The sequence below is a fragment of the Necator americanus genome, chromosome II, assembly GCF_031761385.1.
Source record: "Necator americanus strain Aroian chromosome II, whole genome shotgun sequence".
NCBI classification, from domain to species: Eukaryota; Metazoa; Nematoda; class Chromadorea; order Rhabditida; family Ancylostomatidae; genus Necator; species Necator americanus.
Window position 1 is genome coordinate 2,334,787 of NC_087372.1, and position 18,749 is coordinate 2,353,535.

General features: G+C 37.8%; 1 protein-coding gene across 4 annotated transcripts in view; it reads left to right on the forward strand.

Annotated features, from left to right (window-relative positions):
- RB195_016645 (uncharacterized protein) overlaps window positions 1-17,545 on the forward strand; it is a gene marked incomplete at both ends in the record, with an annotated part of 86,401 nt that extends 68,856 nt beyond the window's left edge. For 2 of the 4 annotated variants that reach the window (XM_064183271.1, XM_064183268.1), the window contains 22 exons: window positions 1,072-1,203; window positions 1,286-1,419; window positions 2,271-2,433; window positions 2,497-2,628; window positions 3,981-4,062; window positions 4,128-4,229; window positions 5,104-5,188; window positions 6,060-6,130; window positions 6,949-7,033; window positions 7,093-7,183; window positions 7,334-7,420; window positions 8,015-8,112; window positions 8,213-8,328; window positions 8,460-8,596; window positions 8,890-9,037; window positions 9,108-9,256; window positions 9,784-9,836; window positions 10,067-10,174; window positions 10,249-10,335; window positions 10,396-10,485; window positions 11,535-11,595; window positions 11,709-11,713. In XM_064183271.1, coding sequence (XP_064039149.1) covers window positions 1,072-1,203; window positions 1,286-1,419; window positions 2,271-2,433; window positions 2,497-2,628; window positions 3,981-4,062; window positions 4,128-4,229; window positions 5,104-5,188; window positions 6,060-6,130; window positions 6,949-7,033; window positions 7,093-7,183; window positions 7,334-7,420; window positions 8,015-8,112; window positions 8,213-8,328; window positions 8,460-8,596; window positions 8,890-9,037; window positions 9,108-9,256; window positions 9,784-9,836; window positions 10,067-10,174; window positions 10,249-10,335; window positions 10,396-10,485; window positions 11,535-11,595; window positions 11,709-11,713 — 2,216 coding nt within the window. Of the gene's footprint in view, window positions 1-1,071; window positions 1,204-1,285; window positions 1,420-2,270; window positions 2,434-2,496; window positions 2,629-3,980; window positions 4,063-4,127; window positions 4,230-5,103; window positions 5,189-6,059; window positions 6,131-6,948; window positions 7,034-7,092; window positions 7,184-7,333; window positions 7,421-8,014; window positions 8,113-8,212; window positions 8,329-8,459; window positions 8,597-8,889; window positions 9,038-9,107; window positions 9,257-9,783; window positions 9,837-10,066; window positions 10,175-10,248; window positions 10,336-10,395; window positions 10,486-11,534; window positions 11,596-11,708; window positions 11,813-14,295; window positions 14,471-14,535; window positions 14,610-14,680; window positions 14,787-14,922; window positions 15,082-15,176; window positions 15,246-15,305; window positions 15,405-15,548; window positions 15,692-15,749; window positions 15,874-15,935; window positions 16,091-16,172; window positions 16,345-16,402; window positions 16,522-16,578; window positions 16,677-16,732; window positions 16,804-16,960; window positions 17,027-17,094; window positions 17,228-17,390 lie in introns of those variants that run through there. The other 2 variants (XM_064183270.1, XM_064183269.1) reach the window with 2 other exon arrangements.
- Between the last annotated feature and the right edge of the window lie 1,204 nt (window positions 17,546-18,749).

Consider the following 18,749-nt stretch of genomic DNA (forward strand, 5'->3'; position numbering starts at 1 on the left):
TTTCTTTCTTTTTTTTGATTTCTTATTCAAATTTTTGAAAAAAATACCTTTGAGAACAAAAAAAAACGTATTTTTCCCTCTAAAACACTGATAAACATAATATTAGTTCTTTTTATCATCCAAAGAAGAAAAAACGCATTTTTAATCTAAGGAAGAGATAGAAAGCAATTTTTTTTTGATTTCTTATTCAAATCTTTGAGAAAATACCTTTGAGAACAGGAATACGTTTTTTTTCCTCGAAAACACCGATAAACATACTATTAATTAGTTTTATCATCTAAGGAAAAGATAGGAAGCAAAGGTGACATCCGAACACATTTGTAAAAAAGTTTTACACGGACAAAAAAGTTTTGTTTTCATTTTGACGTTTTGTTGAAAAAATTTTTCAGACAATCAGGCAAAAATAAAAAAAAATACCCTTCGTCATTTCAACACCTGAGCTGGTTCATAGAAACACTAAGCGATAATCTTCTAGCGTTTTTCTTACAATGATTATAATTATACTTAATGAGAGGTGATTATACATAATTACAATTTAGTTTTATAATTATAACTTATAATTTTGCAGACAATATGAAAACTTTCAATCACCTTTGAGTTTTCTTGAAGTCTTTTTTTCTGGAAACGATAAATGCACATCTTCGCGTCTTCATTTTATACTTTATGATGTTCTTCCGTGTTTTTCTTGTCATATGTAGCTCATCAGCTCGGAGACTTTTAGGATTTTTTGTTATCAGAGGATACGCGCGTCCAGGAGAGCAGAACTTTTGACACAGCTTCCCAGAATCTCAAACTTCAAGACCCAGGAAATGAAAGGAGGCAGAAACGAGCAAAATTTGTCCCTTTGAAATTTTTTTGAGAAATTTCGTTTAAAGAAATTCCGCGGATTAAAATCTGTTTTTTTTTTGAAAAAATTATTCAAAACTCTCAAAAAATCTAAAAAAGTGTGTGTAGTTACTGGAAAAAACCTCATCGAATAAACGGAAACCTACTCGCAACTCTCAAACAAAATCTGTTTTCTTCTAGAAATAATTTTTCTTCTTTTAATAAAGATTAAAGGTTTCTTTTCAGCTCATGTTGTACTGTACGATATGTGCTTGCGAACGTCCGCCTATATAGCATTTTTCTCATGGGTTTTACATGTTGTCGTATTTACCGCCCTTTCAACGGTATTCTGTCAAATAGTTTCTAAACAAGCTGTCGGTAAGCGTTTATCCTTGATCTACCCTGATCTACAATCGATGACCACCTTTTTCTTACCGTTCCCACATCCTCATACGTATAGGTTCGGGGATTCCGGAAGTAAAAGTTATTATGCATGGATTTAAAATGGACAACTATCTTACATTTCGTACGCTTATCGCTAAAATGGTCGGATTAACGTTGGCGATGGGTGGAGGATTACCGATCGGCAAAGAAGTAGGTTCTCGTGAACTTTGTGATTGTTTATCCAGGATTCTAAGATGCCTTGTAAAGGATTATGGTAAGAAAATGCGAATTCCCCTGAGTTTGTTCAATGGACATCAAGTATTTTGGAAATTTTCAACTTATACCGGAAAAGTAAACATGTTTACCAATAGTTCTCTTTCCCTCAACTTTTGCAACCATTTTTCCAATCATATCCTCGTGCCGTGCACAAATCCAATTGATAATCGAGAAATTAGTGTGTTTGGTAATTGCAAAGAAAAAATAATACAGTAATCGGAAATTTCTTAACAATAAGTAATGAATAATTTAGGTTAAACTTATGAGTGCAAGGCGACAAAACATGGAGCTAGAAATAAAAAACATTAATTTCTTCGAAAAAAAGCGATACTAGAGCTGCTTCCAAAAAAAATTCGCAATATTCTGCTTCCATGCTTAAAAATTTACAATTGAATAATAATCTGCGCGCGCGATGGGACCCTCTTAACAATACCTAACGTCGCTCCCGTTCCCGGAACCAGCGATACCTGCGCTAGAGCGAAGCGCTGCTTGTGCTCACTTATCAAACGCCTGAAAATCAAGCTACCCTCCAATTACATAGTTAGAGGATATAGTATAACAAGTAGGAACATTTCGAGTATACTGTAGCCTACAGTAATCTTGTCTTGCAGCTGCTACATAGGATTAGGCTACAATTGGTTCAATTTACTGTCAAGCGGCGGCAGATATTAAGCTAATTATGCAGCAATTTCTGGCCAATTTCTGTGACAATCAGCGAAAATAACTTCTATACAGAACATTTTCTTCAAAACTTATTGTAACATGAACGAGGTTACAATTTTCAGGGTCCCTTCGTTCATATCGGTGCGATCGTCGCTACTTTACTGTCAAAAATCACCGCATCCTGTCAGTATTCGGCATTTTTCTCAAATGAAGGACGAGAAATGGAAATGCTGAGCAGCGGTTGCGCGGTCGGAATCGCATGCACATTTTCGGCACCGATTGGAGGTTGAGCTGAAAAAATTCTAGTGGTGGCCAAATTTTTTTCCTCCCTAAATAGATAATTTCCAGCCGTACTCTATGCCATTGAATCCACGTCCAAGTATTTTGCTGTGAAAAATTATTGGCGAGGTTTTTTGGCCGCCACTTGTTCGGCAATTATTTTTCGATTTGCGAACTTCTTTGTCACCGCTGAGCAGTCCGGTCAGTTTCCCTTTTCGCTTTTTCCTAACTGTGTCTTTTAAATTCTCCACTGATAACACCACTGATATCCTTCATCATCGTTCTCCTCAACGATCCTGAATTCATTTGATTTTCCTGCGAAACCTTCTATCCGTGATAGTTTTGTTTTCTAGAAAAGTGACTGTATTAGTTTGTAAAAGGCTTATCTGGGCAGCTCTTTGGAGTTCCAAGAATTTGAAAGAGGAGAAAAAAATCGACGGATCCTTTTTTTTCATCCTTCCAGCAAAAAGTTGTGCAAACTTATGAAGTAAAGAAGTTGTAAAATGTAAATGTGTAAGCGATTGCAAGATTTGTTTAAAATTGAAAAACTGTGAAAAATTCCATTTTTTTTTCTCAGGATTTTTTTGTTTGATACGGATTTGTTTTAATACATGGTTATGTGACCCCACACATAGGGTTCGTGAGGGTTTTCGGCTGGTTCCAGTTCGATTTCGAGAAAATATCTGACTAGAAGTAAAAGAAGGATTTCTCTTTTAAAAGAATGTGAAATATTAGAGTACGGTCAAAAATTTGCAGTTGTTTCGGCTGTTTTTCTTCTGGCTACCGTCTACAGATCAAGATCAAGCGAAAACTATTTCTTTTACTTTTACAGTAAACATTGTTGCATTCATTTAATTACGGTATCGCGCTGTTACAGCGTTTTACTACAATTATTTGCAAACATTTTGATTTTCATGTGTATTTTGTTGCCCCATAAGTTCCTTTCCTACTTTTATGATTTTCTTTTTGTTTTTTTTTTCATTCAACAACGAAGATATTTCAATCAACGATGTAGTCAACAGAATTGAGAAGAAAAATAGAAAAGTCAACAACAAACCCAATAGCATTCGTATGTCATTTTGATAGATTGTTGACTCTTTTGGATTAGGACTCAGGATGCTGTGAATTAAAAAATAGACAACCACGAAAGGAAAACCTATGGGACAACCTAATATACATAGTTATTGAGCCGTTACTGGGGTCCCTTGTCCCTTCACCAGTTCCCCCAGGTCTCTTGACGGATTCATCTGTTCTGGAGCGAGTTTTTGCCACCCAATCCCTGGTTACTGTAGTTTTCTGGGTTTAGAAAATCCAAAAAAAGGGTTTTCACCCGTAGCGAGAGAATCACCTGTCAATTCACTATACATGGTGCTAAAAAGGTTCAGCATTATTTTCTAAAACTTAGGCGAAATTCTAAAGAGCTCCAGTGAATTTTTTCATGTTTTTTATAGTACATTGTTTTTTTGGTTGTTTTCAAATAAATTTCGGTTGTTCTCTTTCGGTTATTTTCAAATAAATAAATATCCAAAAAATGACAAAACTCTTTTTTTCAGGAACTATCACAGCTTTCTACCAAACTCGATTCCCCACTGATGCATTCCTCATCGAGGAGCTTCCTGTTTTCATGTTACTAGGGTGTGTCACCTAAGTATCATCAATCTCGTTAAAAATTTGAATAAACACTGTTTTTTTGTTTATAGGTTCTTTAGCGGTATGATGGGTGCAATCTTCATATTCACACATCGTCACATATCTATATTTCGACAACGTAACAAAGTTTTCAAGATGATTTTCAAAAATAAGTGAGTTTTGATGACTTTGATCAAGAATAACGAGAGATTATCATCCTCAAGAAACGAATTAATCGATAAAGTGTCTATTATTCTAGTCGATAGATGCCAATAATATAGATACAGAGGACACAGAGAATTCCAGAGAATTTTTTTCCTGACATCATCTTGTTGTTAGTGTTTCTCTCACAAGAAAAAAAAACTTAATTAAACTTCTTCCAAAAGAAATTATTTTGTTCCAGAGTTTGTTTCCATGATTTCTCTTTGTGTGAGGAGTTTGTTGGGTCCCATTCCATTATTATTGTAATCAGCAGAATTAATAAAATGCATATCACTGTACTTTTATTGTAACAAAATCGATACGGTACCTTTTAATAGGATATCATTCCTGGATTGCACGATTGCGCTGCAGATTACAAGTTATTTTCTCTTTCTCTTTATCCTTTATATTTCTAGGAAATTTGCGTCCTGACTGGAATTAGGCCTATTTTCATTCTGCATTCTGATTGGAATTAGGCCTATTTTTCATTTATTTTTTGTATAGACTTCTATGTGTACTTTACATGTGTGCCTAAATTAAATTTTAATTTAACTTGATTTTTAAGTAAATTTACAATCTGATTATTCTCTCATTAGCTTCATTACCTTCTGATATTGCTTTGGCGCCTTATTTAATCTTTATTATTATTATTATTATTATTATTATTATTATTATTATTATTATTATTATCTATTATTTATTATTATTATTAATCTATATCATTACATTATTATATCTACATTATATTGTTAATCATCATTATTATTAATCTTTCGAAAAGCGTAAAATATGCTAAGGAAAATTCTATAAATTAACTTGACGTTAGTTTATCTGGAATAATTTCAGCTTCCTTTCGTTCACTGTATTTATGGCGATGGTTGTGGGAATTCTAACGTATCCATTGGGTTTCGGACGATTTATAGCAGGAAAGGTTAGCTAAAGTTACGGTAGCGGCTGTTTTCTTCAACAAACATCTACATATACATTTAAAATTGGAGCTTTTACTCGAAGTCGATTAAGGAAATGGACCGGAAACGTGAGCAAAAGAAGAAAAAACTTTTTATTTTGTTCGTACGCTTTTCTAAAAAATTCCCTAATAATTCTTAAGACATTTTCTTTGAGATTGAAACTGGAATAAATGCAAAACGACAGATAGAAATGCTGTCTGGAATGAAAAGATCAAAAGTTATGGTTTTTTTTTTGCTTAGTGCAGTGGTTTTTTTTTGCAGAGTTTTCCAGTACTGTTTTTCCATGTTCTTTCAAGTTCTCAAAATACGTAAATAATTATGTAAGCGTCCAGAATGTGGATTTAGCCAGAAAAAAGCTATAGATATATAGCCTCGCAAAACGGCCAAGAATGAATGACGTCAGACATCGCCTTCGTTGACGCCTTTTCTCGGCGCAAATTCCGGAAAATTTCGCCTATTGTTGTGCTAACAATGCTATTTTTGCATGTTGTGTGCGAATGTTTTGCAATGTTCGACGGCAGTCAGCAACGGGATCCCCTCTAGGACAATTAGTCAAGGCTGAACTAGGCGTTAGTGACGAGGAAATGACAATTTCTTTGGAGTTTGCTGAGTTTATAGTCGTGCAAGGGAGCATAACTAGAAATTCTCTAAGTCTGATGTAACTGAGGAAGCATAGGGCGTGTTTTTTTTTAGTTATTTACTTGCAATTTTTGTTATTTACCAATAACAGTGTGTATAGTATGATAAAAATTGTGAAAAATACTTGATAAAGGAATAAAAAAGGTTTTTTTATCACACTAAACACCTCGTCCGTACATAAATAACTTTTTTCAGCTCACATTTCGTGAAACTATGGCTGATTTCTTCAACAACTGTACTTGGTACACAAATGAAACGTCAAGAAGGTACGTTGTTTTTCTAGAGGAGATTTTCGTGGATTTTTTTTCTATGGAGGTTTTCTTGCGTGTACTTGAATTATTTTGCCATTCTATATGAAATGAATTTATTTACTATTTATTTTAGTATATTTTTGAATAAGTACTCTGCTAAGCTTTTTGGGAAATTATGATGCTTTGTCCGGCTTTATGTCAATATCTATGTAGCTGTAATACATTGGTCGCCTCATTAAATGTTTAAATTTAGAAAAAAAAAACTTCTTTTTTGTATGAAGACGGGGAATATTTTTACCATAATGTTCCTTCTTGACATTAATTCATAAATAGAGCAATTGGATTACCATAATCAACCTTTATCGAGCTAAAAATTAATTGAAAATAAACTAAATGATTATTTATTCCTTTTTTTGGTAGTTAAGGCCAGCAGAAATGACTTAAATCTAAAATCTCACCTCCTAAATGAAAAATATAGTCTTTTCCAGCTTTTTTGTTGCTACCTTTGTTAATATATATGCGATAAAAATTCTGGACATAACTGCAATAGGAATTTATTTAAAAGCAAGTCACAATTCTCCATTAACTCTTAGAGTGATAACCTTAGCCTTAGTAGATTAGTAAAGTTTTCTTCCTAAAATCAAGAGTTTTTCTTCTTTTTTTGCTGCACCATTTATATACGAATAAATAAATAAATAAATAAATAAATAAATAAATAAATAGAAATGAATGGTGAAATATAACAAATAGCAATAAAAGTAAATAAATTTTTCTACAAGCGAAGACTTCAAGAAGCTTGGCATGTGATTAAATGAAAAAAAAACCATTTTCAGATGTCCCGACCTCCTTCTTCAACATTGGACTGGCGATGGAGCTGTGACAATTTTCACGTCACTTATTTCCTACTATTTGGTCTACGTAGGTCCCATTGTTTCCGTTACCTCATGGAGCAAAAACTCATTTTATTCCTCTTACAGTTCGTACTGGTCGCTATTTGTATCTCGATTAATGTTCCCGCTGGCGTCTTCGTTCCATCATTTGTCATCGGAGCTGCGGGTGGACGACTTGGTCAGTGAAATTTCTGTAGCTTCAGATTCCATTCACTTCGTTTCCAAAGAAAAAAAGAGAGACTTCGTTTTTTTTTCGAGAAATTTGTGAACTTTGTTGTTTGAGCGGTCAAAAATCTCTTTTTTTGTGTGTTCAAGAAACAATTTTCAGTTGGAGAGATCATGGTGTTCCTGTTTCCGGAAGGTATGCGAGGTCCAGGTGGGCCACCAATTTATCCAGGGCTCTATGCAGTAGTTGGTGAGGGCAATTTTCAATTTAGTACCGGTTACGCGTTTTTTTTTTGGCTTGGAATTGTTACTGGCTTAAAGATGATCCCAAAAAAATTGAATGAAAAAATAAACAGCAAAAAAAAATTTACGATTGGACCAAAACACCAACCACATAAAACTACTACTCCTTTTCGATCTTGTACTTGTCCTGTCTCCATCTTTTCAGACCCCAACCCCATATCATTGGAACTCTTGAGGTAGAAAGATTACTGTAACAATAGTAGGGTTGCTGAATACGTAGGAATAGTAACAGCTTTCCGTATTATTGGGTGCTATACTACTAGAAAATTAAAGAAAATTAAAATCTAAAATTAAAGGTCATGGACCCATATAGTGGATAAATATACGAGTGTTAGTTGCACCTGATTCACTACGTATATGTTCCTTAAAAAAATTATCTTTAACCGTTTTTTCTTTGTTCCGAAATAATAGTTGCAAAAAAAAACCTAAAAATTCTATCATATGATAATATTTTACAAGAGTACAACAGTGAAATGGTTAGGAAGCAACAAATTTCTTTGAAAAAAAAATAATAATGAAATAAAAACACTCACCTTTTAAGGAGCCGCCGCTTATACTGGAGCAGTCACTCACACCCTATCCGTTGCAGTGATTATCTGTGAACTAACCGGTCAACTTGCTCCAATACTACCAGTTTTGGTGAGTACTCTGTTACGGTAATGGTACGGTAACGGTGTAGCCGGTTAGCGAGTAGTACAGCTGCATACAGTAACAAAGAATGTACATTATACCGTTCTAGATAGCAATGTTAATGGGAAACGCTATCTGCAAATTTCTACAACCATCCATCTACGAGAGTATAATTCGCATCAAAAAATATCCGTATCTGCCCGATTTGCCCCCATCCAGAATTAGGTAGGACATTAACAGTAACATTTTTATCCTGTCGGGTTATTGTTTTACTGTAGCTAATGCAATTTTTGATTGTAATTTTTTAAAATTTTTTATTGTAATTTTTGTTAATGTAATTTTCTTTCAATTTTCAGTGTCCATACAGTTAAAGTGGAACAGGTGATGGTTTGTGATGTGATCTACATCACCAGAGATATGACATATCGAGAAATGAAGGAAATCCTACAAATGGTCCCACATCTCAGAAGTTTCCCGATAGTCACAGATCATGGTAAGAAATTTTTCAGATAGAATTCTTTGATAACATTCAAATGCATAGATTTTTTCTTCACAAATCGTATATCACCACATTTCTGGAATTGAAAATTTTTGCTAAACTCCTCGTAAAACTTAGTATAGAAAATAAAATCATCCCTATTGATTCCTCGCACCTTTGTGAAATAATCATTTCTTTGCGCTCATCAGCTTGTCATAGCCGTTCTGTGGACTGCAAGTTCCCTACGAAATCAGAAATATCGATCCAATCTATTAGAAACCCGATTGTGTAAGAAATGTTCCTTGTAGAAAACAAAATCCTTCTTGGATCAGTGGCAAAACGATATCTAACGATGCTACTCCGGCGACATGTGCTCGTAACTCAGCAGGATAGTCGTACAAGTATTCGAATGACCCCAGCCGACATATTCAACTCAATCCGAAGGACGAGCATGCGGTCAGTGCTTTCGCCGTGATTACTGACTGCTGCTCAATACTATTTATTTAAATAAAAGTAACCTCTTCAGTTTGTCGAAGCGATCGTCGTCTCGAAAATCGAAGGATCCACGAGAGAACGACAGCGCTAAAAGTGAAGCGGATCAACTTGAAGTGGTTACGGAAAGGACGTACAGCGGGAATACTTTGCTGTCTATTTCTCCACTACATGCACCAAACAGTAAGCTCACGGATTCTTTCACTTCAAAGCTATCACGTGACGTAGTACGTAGGAAACCGTAAGAAAAAAAACGGGGTTCGGGCTGTAGATTATCGAAACCAAGTGTGACCCCGCTCAATTACCTTTAGTCATCCTAAAGAAGAGCGTGTGAACCGTTTTAAATCCTACGAAGTACGTTAGAACGTGCCACCCTTGTACACGCTTCAGCAGCCTATTCATTGGTTTTCCTTAGTGAAGGCTGGCCCAGAAGATCTCGTCCATTTCCGACCGCATGTTCGAGAATGCAGTGCGGGCGGTACAAGGGTGGCGCGTTCTAACGTATTTCGTAGGAACTGGGCCGGTTCCCACGCCATTTTTCAAGACCATCAAATTGAATTGGGCGTAACCACATTCATACTCGTAATTTACAACCCGAACTTTACATTTTCCTACAGGGATCCAAATGTCGTCAATTTCGTGATATTCTGACTTTAATACAAAATATTACACTATGGTACATTGATAAAAAAATTTCTTGTCATTTTCAGGCGTGCCGCTACAAGCTGTATTCACTCGTCCATCAAATGCTGAATTAGCAAAGGTAATAAAATAAATGCACATTGTTGGGGCATCGAACCGTGTTCGAGCCGAGTGAACGCTACGCGTCTGCCGCATCGCGAGTTCCTTTGCTGCTTGGCACATAGCATCTCTTCCCTCTGCCCTGCCCCAATCGATAACGCATCGCGCTCACTCGGTTGAACACCCAGTTGGGGTCAACTCTTATAACTCTTATCCCCAACAATACTCGTACTGTACGGTACTGTATTGCAGCTGCAAGACAGTGATCCAGAAACGCTTCTCGACCGCAGAATTGATCTTGATGAGATTGCAATCGATGCCGCTCCATTCCAGCTTGTGCTAGGATCATCACTGTATAAGGTTAATTTCCGAGAAATTATCAAAGTTCCGAGAAAAAAACCTTCAGGAATTCACCTAGTATTTTGACGTTTCAGGTCCACACGTTATTCAGTCTTCTCGGCTTGTCACATGCGTACGTCACCGACTGCGGAAGACTCGTAGGCGTTGTCGGGTTGAAAGAAGTAACTGTTTTTCTATACGGGACCTGTTGTACCCCATGGGTCATGTGACACTTATTTCAGCTACGAGATGCTTTGGCGAACATTTATGTGAGGGGTGCTGTTGCTCCTGAAAGGAAGCTGACCACCTCAGGAAATGTGATCTCGTTCAAGGTTTGCGTATAAACTACCTGTAAATCGCCTAATAATAACTCCAATAACCAATCCTCGCTACTAACTCAACGTCGGCAAATACAGGAAAAGTTTATAACTACGGATGAAAATGAAAATGAATGCCAAGAAACCACTACATCAAATTGCATATCTAACGTCGTCCTCAATTATGTTTTGCGAAATTGAAATTTTTTGGGAACTCAAAACATGTCTTGTGAAAATTCCAGTAATTTAATATAGATATTGAGAAACAAGCTAACTGTTGCAAACATCATCCTTACGATTATTTTGGTGTTTTAGGCGTGAATGCAGAATGTCTTCAGCAATTTTCGAGCTAACGTTTTAGGTTTGCGCGCCAAGATTTGAGCCCTCATTTTCAAAATTGGTTTTTGTGTTTTCTTTTTGTTTTTGTGTTCTAAAAACGCCTAAAGTCTATAACCTCGTGAACAGTTGACAAGGAAAATCAATACGATTATTGCCCGGATTTTTGCTTCCAGCCTTTGTTCATATTGCTCCCGCAAATACGTGAGCAGACAACGCCAATAATCCTTTTTAGCCTCGAAAAAATACTACACTTGAAATTACGTTTAAAGGAATCACCCCACGCATCTGAGGTGGTACGGATTTCAGGTGGAGTATTCGTATACGGGATCGTAGATTATGGAGAGAGGGGTGATGTCGTCCATTTCTTCCTAATTTCCGTAAAAAAACGGCCTGGAAGATACGGAGCCGCACAAGGCTGGCGCGCTCCAGTCGAACTCCTTGTAGAAAATGGTGCGCCAGAACGCCCGAAGCCGTATCTTTCGGGCCGTTTTTTACGGCAACTAGGAAGAAACGGACGGAATCACCTCCCTCTCCATAATCTACTATCCCGTATACGAATACTCCATCTGAAATCCGTACCACCTCAGATTCGTGGAGTGATGCCTTTAACGGGCCAGCCAATATAACCTCTGAATCATTTTTTTTTCAATTTTTGTTCCTGAAGGCGTAAATTCAACTACGATGCATTCAAATTCCATATTTGCCCCAAATTTCAAGATATTCAGAAGCGAAGATGGAACGAAGTGGGGCTTTTCTTCATGAATTACAAACGTCCTTCTTCAACTGGTAACAACATATCTCCCCTATCGCATCCCCAAACATCCCGTTTTTCGTCAATACTCAACCCATTTGCATGAGTTCTACCGTAATTACCAACGACGAAACGCTTTTTTTTTCAGGGTAGCAATCCGAAACTCTCCAATCCACCGGAGGTGGCGAACGGTCTCGTAGTGAAAGCCGAGCAACCGAAATACGGCAACACTTTGACCGTACCCGAATGTTTGTAGGAATAGCTGGATCGGATTAGCATCCAACACTTTCTCATACTTTAGGTCAAAAGAATGTTCTTTTTCTTTTCTCCTTGTGTTTGTTCATTGATATCATTGCCGTTGTAGTGTTACATAGTTTATTTTGTTTTGTTAATATACATCTAGTCATGATCTAGTCAGACATTGTTGTACGTTGTATATACATATATATGTATAGATTTTCTCGATTTTTGATCTAATAAGGTTCCAATGCCCATTATGAGAAGTGCAACTCAGCCCCCCCCATATAGAGAATATTCCATGTGTTTCCCGAATGTGTGTGCGTGTATGTGTTTTTTAAGAAAAAAAAGGTTGAGTACTGGTTCTTTCATGAGCTTCAACACTTCCCGCCCCCGGTTGTTTATTTTGACAATGTGAATGTTTACGTATGTATGCACGGTGCTTGTTGCGTATCTCAACGGTATGTGAATCGCATCTGTTCATTATTTGTTCATTTAATACGTTCCAGCTTCACACAGGTCCTCTTAGTGTACGAAATACGTGTCCTAGTATGTTATGTTACCGCAAATCGGCGGAGATTTTTCATCGAATAAAAAATTTTCACTTTTTTTTTCAAATTTGGAATGTAATGTCCACTGTGCGCAACTGGAAATCCCACACTACTGACTGAATTTCTTCGAAATTCTTGCAGTTCATCTATTTAAATCATGAAAATTCTCTAATCAATAGAATAATCTTTTAAACCGATACGATACTACTTTCAGTAAAATAAGTAATAAAACCTGTACAGCTATAAAATAAAAAGGCTCGTTCATAATTGAACAAATTTCCCGGTCCAAGGATCACCATTTCTAGTGTGATTGATTAATAGGAAAGGCAAATCGTTCACATCAACAGTTTGAAAAGATATTTTCCTCGTTCTTCGTCCGCTAACGTTTTCACTTCAAAGCAAATCGTACACCACCAACAAAAATTCAAAAGTAAACATCATATGATACAATATAATGTAATATGTCATCCAGGACTTAAGCGTCAATCTTTCACCATTCTACAATCCTCAGGAGAATCAATAATTACTTTCCTTTAAAGTAAATAAAAAAAAACCCATTAGTACCCATCGGGAAAAGTTATAAAATCCCCTAGGTAAGTTTGATTTTCTTTGATTCATAACGCTCATATGGCCCGTAAACCGGACAGACAGAACACTACTTCTTTGCACAGACGTTTCAAAAAAATCATCTCAATTTAAGAAAAAACGCTCTTCTCCAGAGTTTTCCCCTATCCTGAACGGTGTGGGGACCAGTATGCAAAAAACAAAACCATCAAAGAACACTACGTTTCCGCCGCGCGTAGCAGCTTGTGGACGAGAAAACCGGACCCGGAGGAATGAAGATGTCGGGATCGAACAACAGTAGCTTCCGTATCTCGTCTAAGTATAGGAAGAGCTCCTTGTCAAATGTAGAAAGAGCTAACCACACACTAGGAATGTACGCAAATGCACACCGAAAGCTCTCAATAGTATAGTCAAAACGACATGGAGCACTGTAGCACGGTTGCGTAAGCGGTTACGCTCGAAGCGGTGCGGTGAAGCGTAGCGGTTAGGATCGGGTGAGGAACCCTGCTAACAGAGTTTATTGCTACAGTTCGCGATCGTCCCACCTCGATTGCAACCGCTCCACTTCGAGCGCAAACGCCAGCGCAGCTGTACCGTACTTCATGTCGTTTTGACACGAATGAAAGCAAGAAAAAAGAGAACACATTCCAAAACTAATAACTACTAAAATATGTAGTACTTTCAACGAACAAAAAAAGAACCGGAACTGGTCCGAAAGATGGGTAGAGTGTAGTTGGGTGAAGAGCATTCAACCAACCCTCAACCCTTCCAGAATCTTCCACTTGTAAACTAAAGCTACCAAGAAAAAAAAAGAAAAGGCAGAGCTTTCAGAAACAAGAGAGTGGCTGAGCGTCCCCATTCCTTAACTACACTTTTCCTGAGATTGGCTTCTCCGTAGTCCAAATTTAACACTTCTGTGCTCTAATTAACGGCCCAATTAAAGCAGTTTCGGAGCGCACTCCCAACCCCCTTTTCGCCCGAGCGAACATCCAAAAACCACAGAGAAGAAAACTGGTCTAATCTGCACTGGAAGGTGGACAAAGCGTGAAAATCAAAATCAGAAAATATTACTTTATTATGTCGTAAGAGGTTGTGCGGCGTGTGAACACTACACAAAATAACCACAATTTTCCGCCGTTGAACCACAATTTGGACAATCCCTTCCGTGATTTATGAGACAGCGCTATCAATTTGTGGATATTGGCGGTTTCTCTCTTGTTCGTTGAAGGTTTTTCTTTCCGTCAAATTTCTTATTGTCAGTGTGTTTTGTTTCTGCTCCTGAGACCAGGTTTTTCCCATGTTCCATCTTCGTCTTGCAGAGACTTTTGAAATAATGCTTGTTCTTTGGAATACTCTCATAATTCTTAAAAATTCAATTTCCAGAAGAATGCGGCGTGAGAAGAAGAAAGCTGAGAAGGTTGTCGATGCTGAAGAAAACTCCGAACTGACTACAACTTCGGAGAAACAAGAGAAAACTAAACGAAGAGTAAGAATAGCCGATGATTTGCCCGAAACTTCCGGTTGTGGGAATTCGTCAGAATCTCAAAGTACCATCAAGGTATTCTACTATTTCAATCTAGTGATTTGTGTTCGTTTGGTATTTATATTTGCGGTTCTTTGTAGAAAGTCGTAGCTGAAGTGGAGTGTGAAACGCAAAGTGGGCGAAAAAGAAAAAGAAATCGAAAAAATAAGCATCAGTAGGTTCCTTTGTCAATTTTTTAATTTCTTTTCAACGCGTTTTCCCCGATCATCTTCCGCTGATTTTTAGAAAGGCACTATTAGAAAGTTTCAAGAAAGCTAAACTAAATGTGGTAGAACCAGAAGTGGGAGAGAAAACGTTCAATGACTTCAGCATCGATGAAAGGATCCTTAAGGTATTTCTTCGGTGTCGCCTTCCTCTTTGAATGTCAGAGTTATAAATGATTTTTCTCCGTTTTTCATTACTACCGAAGCAAGTTAGTGCATTTTATCTCTGCTTGCACTGCTTTTCGTGTAAGATCTGACTTTTAGGCCGTTGGCAACTTAGGATGGAAATGGCCTACCCAAGTCCAAGAATCTATGTTTGCATTGGCTCTTGAGGATAAGAATATAATGGCTAGAGCTCGAACTGGAAGTGGCAAAACTGGAGCATACTTAATTCCTATTATACATAAATGTATTGCTTATTCGGTACGTTTAATTCCAGTTATTGTCTCAACGATATTTCTGTCTTTTATGCGTTATCTTCGTATTTTGCTCTTATTCTATTCATATGCATATCTTAGTCCGATTCTGAGGAGCTCCGTGGACCATCCGCTCTGTTCATTGCGCCGACGAAAGAGCTTTGTGTGCAAGTGAGGCTAAGTTCTCAGTCATAGCTATATTTTTTCTAGTTTATTCTTCTGGAATTCTAGATAAACGATCTCCTAGTGAAGTTACTTCAACCGCTACCATTTCTGCGTTCTTTAAATTTGTCTGACCTGACATCAGATGAGCGATCTGTTTGGGAGCATGTGAGTTGCCGGAATTTTGGCGGGTACTACCGCTACTACCACTTGTTTTTTTTTCTGGCAGAACCACGTACAGTCACATTCTTTCTTTCTTGGCTTTTCAGAGCGCATATTCTATTCTTTTCTTATGAGTTAGTGTATTTCTAGGATTTCGCCAATTTTGTGGTTTCTACACCGGGAAAGATATTAGAAATGTTAGCAGTACGCCCGCAGTTCTGCAGTGATGTCCGACATTTAGTTTTGGATGAAGCTGACTTGCTGCTGTCATTTGGTTATGAAGAAGAAATGAAGTAAGGAGAGGTTGATTCTTCCTTTAACTATTCTTGAGGTACTTTTTATCTTTTCCAGTGCTCTGAAGAAACATCTCCCGGTCACTTATCAATGTATTTTAACTTCTGCCACTATCACTGATGATATGAGTGCTTTGAAAAGCTTATTCATGACGGGACCGGTGTTCACTATAAAATTGAAGGTGAGAATTTTTCAAGATCTCTTATATTGGTTTGTCTTTTAAAAATTCAATTGTTTTTCAAGGAAGGTGATTTGCCGGATGTTGATCAACTGACCCAATATCAAATTACGTGCTTAGACGATAACGAGCGTTTTGCTATTCTTGTTTCTATGTTCAAACTGCGCCTTATTGTTGGGAAAACTATAATATTCGTGAATGACACGAACCGTTGTTACCTGTAAGTTTCGCCATTAATTTCGCATGCCTTTTAATTCAAAGGTCTCTCTTGGACCCATAGTTTATTCGGAATTGTCTTACAGGACTTCCTTGGTTCTGAGGGCTTTTGGTTTGAAATCGTGTATCCTGAATTCATCTATGCCTGCTAACTCACGATTTCATGTCATCAATCAGTACAATAACGGCGCCTGCGAAATTGTCATAGCATCAGATGCTGTGGACGCATTCGGAAGTGATTCGGTGCAGCCGAAAGAGGTGAGAGACTACAGATCAATCGTTCTCCAGAGTCGTTGCTAGAAATCATGAAGTTAAGCCGGTTCGTCGGGACAAAGAAGCTGGAGTTTCTCGTGGAATCGACTTCCATCAAGTTGGCAACGTTGTGAATTTGGATTTCCCAACGTCTACCGATTGTTACATTCATCGCGTTGGAAGGTACAAGCTATTCACTCTTTCCTTATTTCTTTCCTTGGTCTAGCTTTTTTCTTCTAGAACGGCAAGAGGTCGAAACAAAGGCACTGCTTTGTCATTCTGTACACCTGCTGAACGACAGTATTTGGATACTGTTCAGGAGGATATCAACACCCAAAGTATGTTTGTTTGTTTTAAATCCTACTTTTGCTTGTTCAACTTCAGAATTTTGCAGTGGGTCGGAAAGTGATAATTCCATACGAGATCCGGATCAAAGAACTAGACTCATTCCTTCTCAGAGTAAAGGTAAAGGTTTGAGAAGTATAAAAAACGTTCTCTTTTTTCTCCTTCATACCTTCGTCCCTAACTTCTAATACAATTCAATGAGAAATCGTTCTAATTCCTACGCAGTGTTCGAAGAAATGATGTTTTTATTATTTGTATACATTCTGCACTTCTTCAGGAAGTATTGTCGAAATGTGGAAAATCTATTATTAAGGCAGCTAGGATGCAAGATATCAAATTGGAGGTAACAACCTCAATATTTTTCCCCTGAATGTTTCTATAGGTCTTGCTACAACTTTGGTATTACAACAGATTATGAGATCAGCAAAATTGCAATCGTTCTTTGCTAACAATCCAAGAGAGAAAACTTTGATGGAGACGACCACCAGACCTACGACAGTTGCAGTTCATACCACTGCCATTGCTGACGTGCCAGAATATATGGGTGAGCTCCTTCTATTCTGCTTTCATAATCAGTCTTGATTACTTTTCACATTTCTGTACTATGCTATAGTTTCAACTAACCGGACATCTATGTTTTCTTTACAATTGATGTCCATCTCTCTCATGAATACTTCATTTCCTGTCAGAGTGCAGTGTAATTTTAGTGCCAAAATCACTTCGCGGTATAAATTTCTCGATTGGAACGAAGAAGAAGTCAAAACCTGGCCAGAGACATCGAAACAAACTCAAAGGAAAATCAGTAAATCAGAAAATTTATAACCGAAAGAAGAATGATCCACTCAAAAGTTTTAAGATTTGAAGTTGTTCATACCGGAGTAAATATCACTCAAACTTTGTTGGATTTCCGTACTTAACCATATTAATGGGTGGTGTTTGTAAAAAAAACTGAAGTAGCAGAAGTAGAGATAAATCAGATAATTTTATTGAAATTTCAGTTTGAAAAGTTTTCTGTGAACGTTGAATGTTATTGTTACAGCTTTTTGGTTGTTGTCGTCTTTTATTGATTTGAATAAATGAAAGTATAGTTACAATATTGTATAAAATACTGTATACATGACGTATTGGCGAAGCAGGGCGACCAAATTGCGTTCGTATAAACAACAGGAAACATTCGAACGCAGCGTCCCCTCACGGAATTCGTCACAGACATTACTATAAAAATGCTTCTTTCTGCATAACTGCCACAATGCCATCGTACGACCCGAAATTGTGGCTCCCAGAACTTCAGAGGGATTCTGGATAAATGCTAGAGGTTCAGGAATGAATTGGAAGAGTACATAGGCTTAACCAACGAGCTCTGTGTCAAGACCATTGCGGTTTTTGACCTGCAGGATCGTTAGCGGGCCGCATCTTAAAGGCATCACCCCACGAATCTGAGGTGGTACAGATTTCAGGTGGAGTATTCGTATACAGGATGGGAGACTACGGAGAGGGGGGTGATTCCACCCATTTCTTTCTAATTGCCGTAAAACACGTCCCGGAAGATATGGAGCCGCACAAGGCTGGCGCGCTCCAGTCGAACTCCCTGTAGAAAATAGTGCGCAAGAACGACCGAAGAAGTATCTTTCGGGCCGTTTTTTTACGGCAATTAGGAAGAGATGGACGGAATCACCCCCCTCTCCATAGTCTCCCATCCCGTATACGAATACTCCACCTGAAATCCATACCACCTCAGATTCGTGGAGTGATGCCTTTAATTAGTATTAACGGCGATTCTATCAGGCGTTCATAATCCGTTGATATTGCGGTAACGCGGCTATAGTCGGGTCAAAGCGACATGGAGCACGGTGCAGTTGCGTTAGCGTAAGCGTTGCGAAGCGACGGCATTGTGATGAAGATGGCGGTTGGAGTCGGGGTGCGACCATTGCGAACTGCAGCAATGAAAGATGGCAGCAGGTAATCCTCACTAGATCGTAACCGCTACGCTCCATCGCACCGCTTCGAGCGCATCCGCTTACGGAACTGCACGGTGCTTCATGTCGTTTTGACCTTACCTATACTTA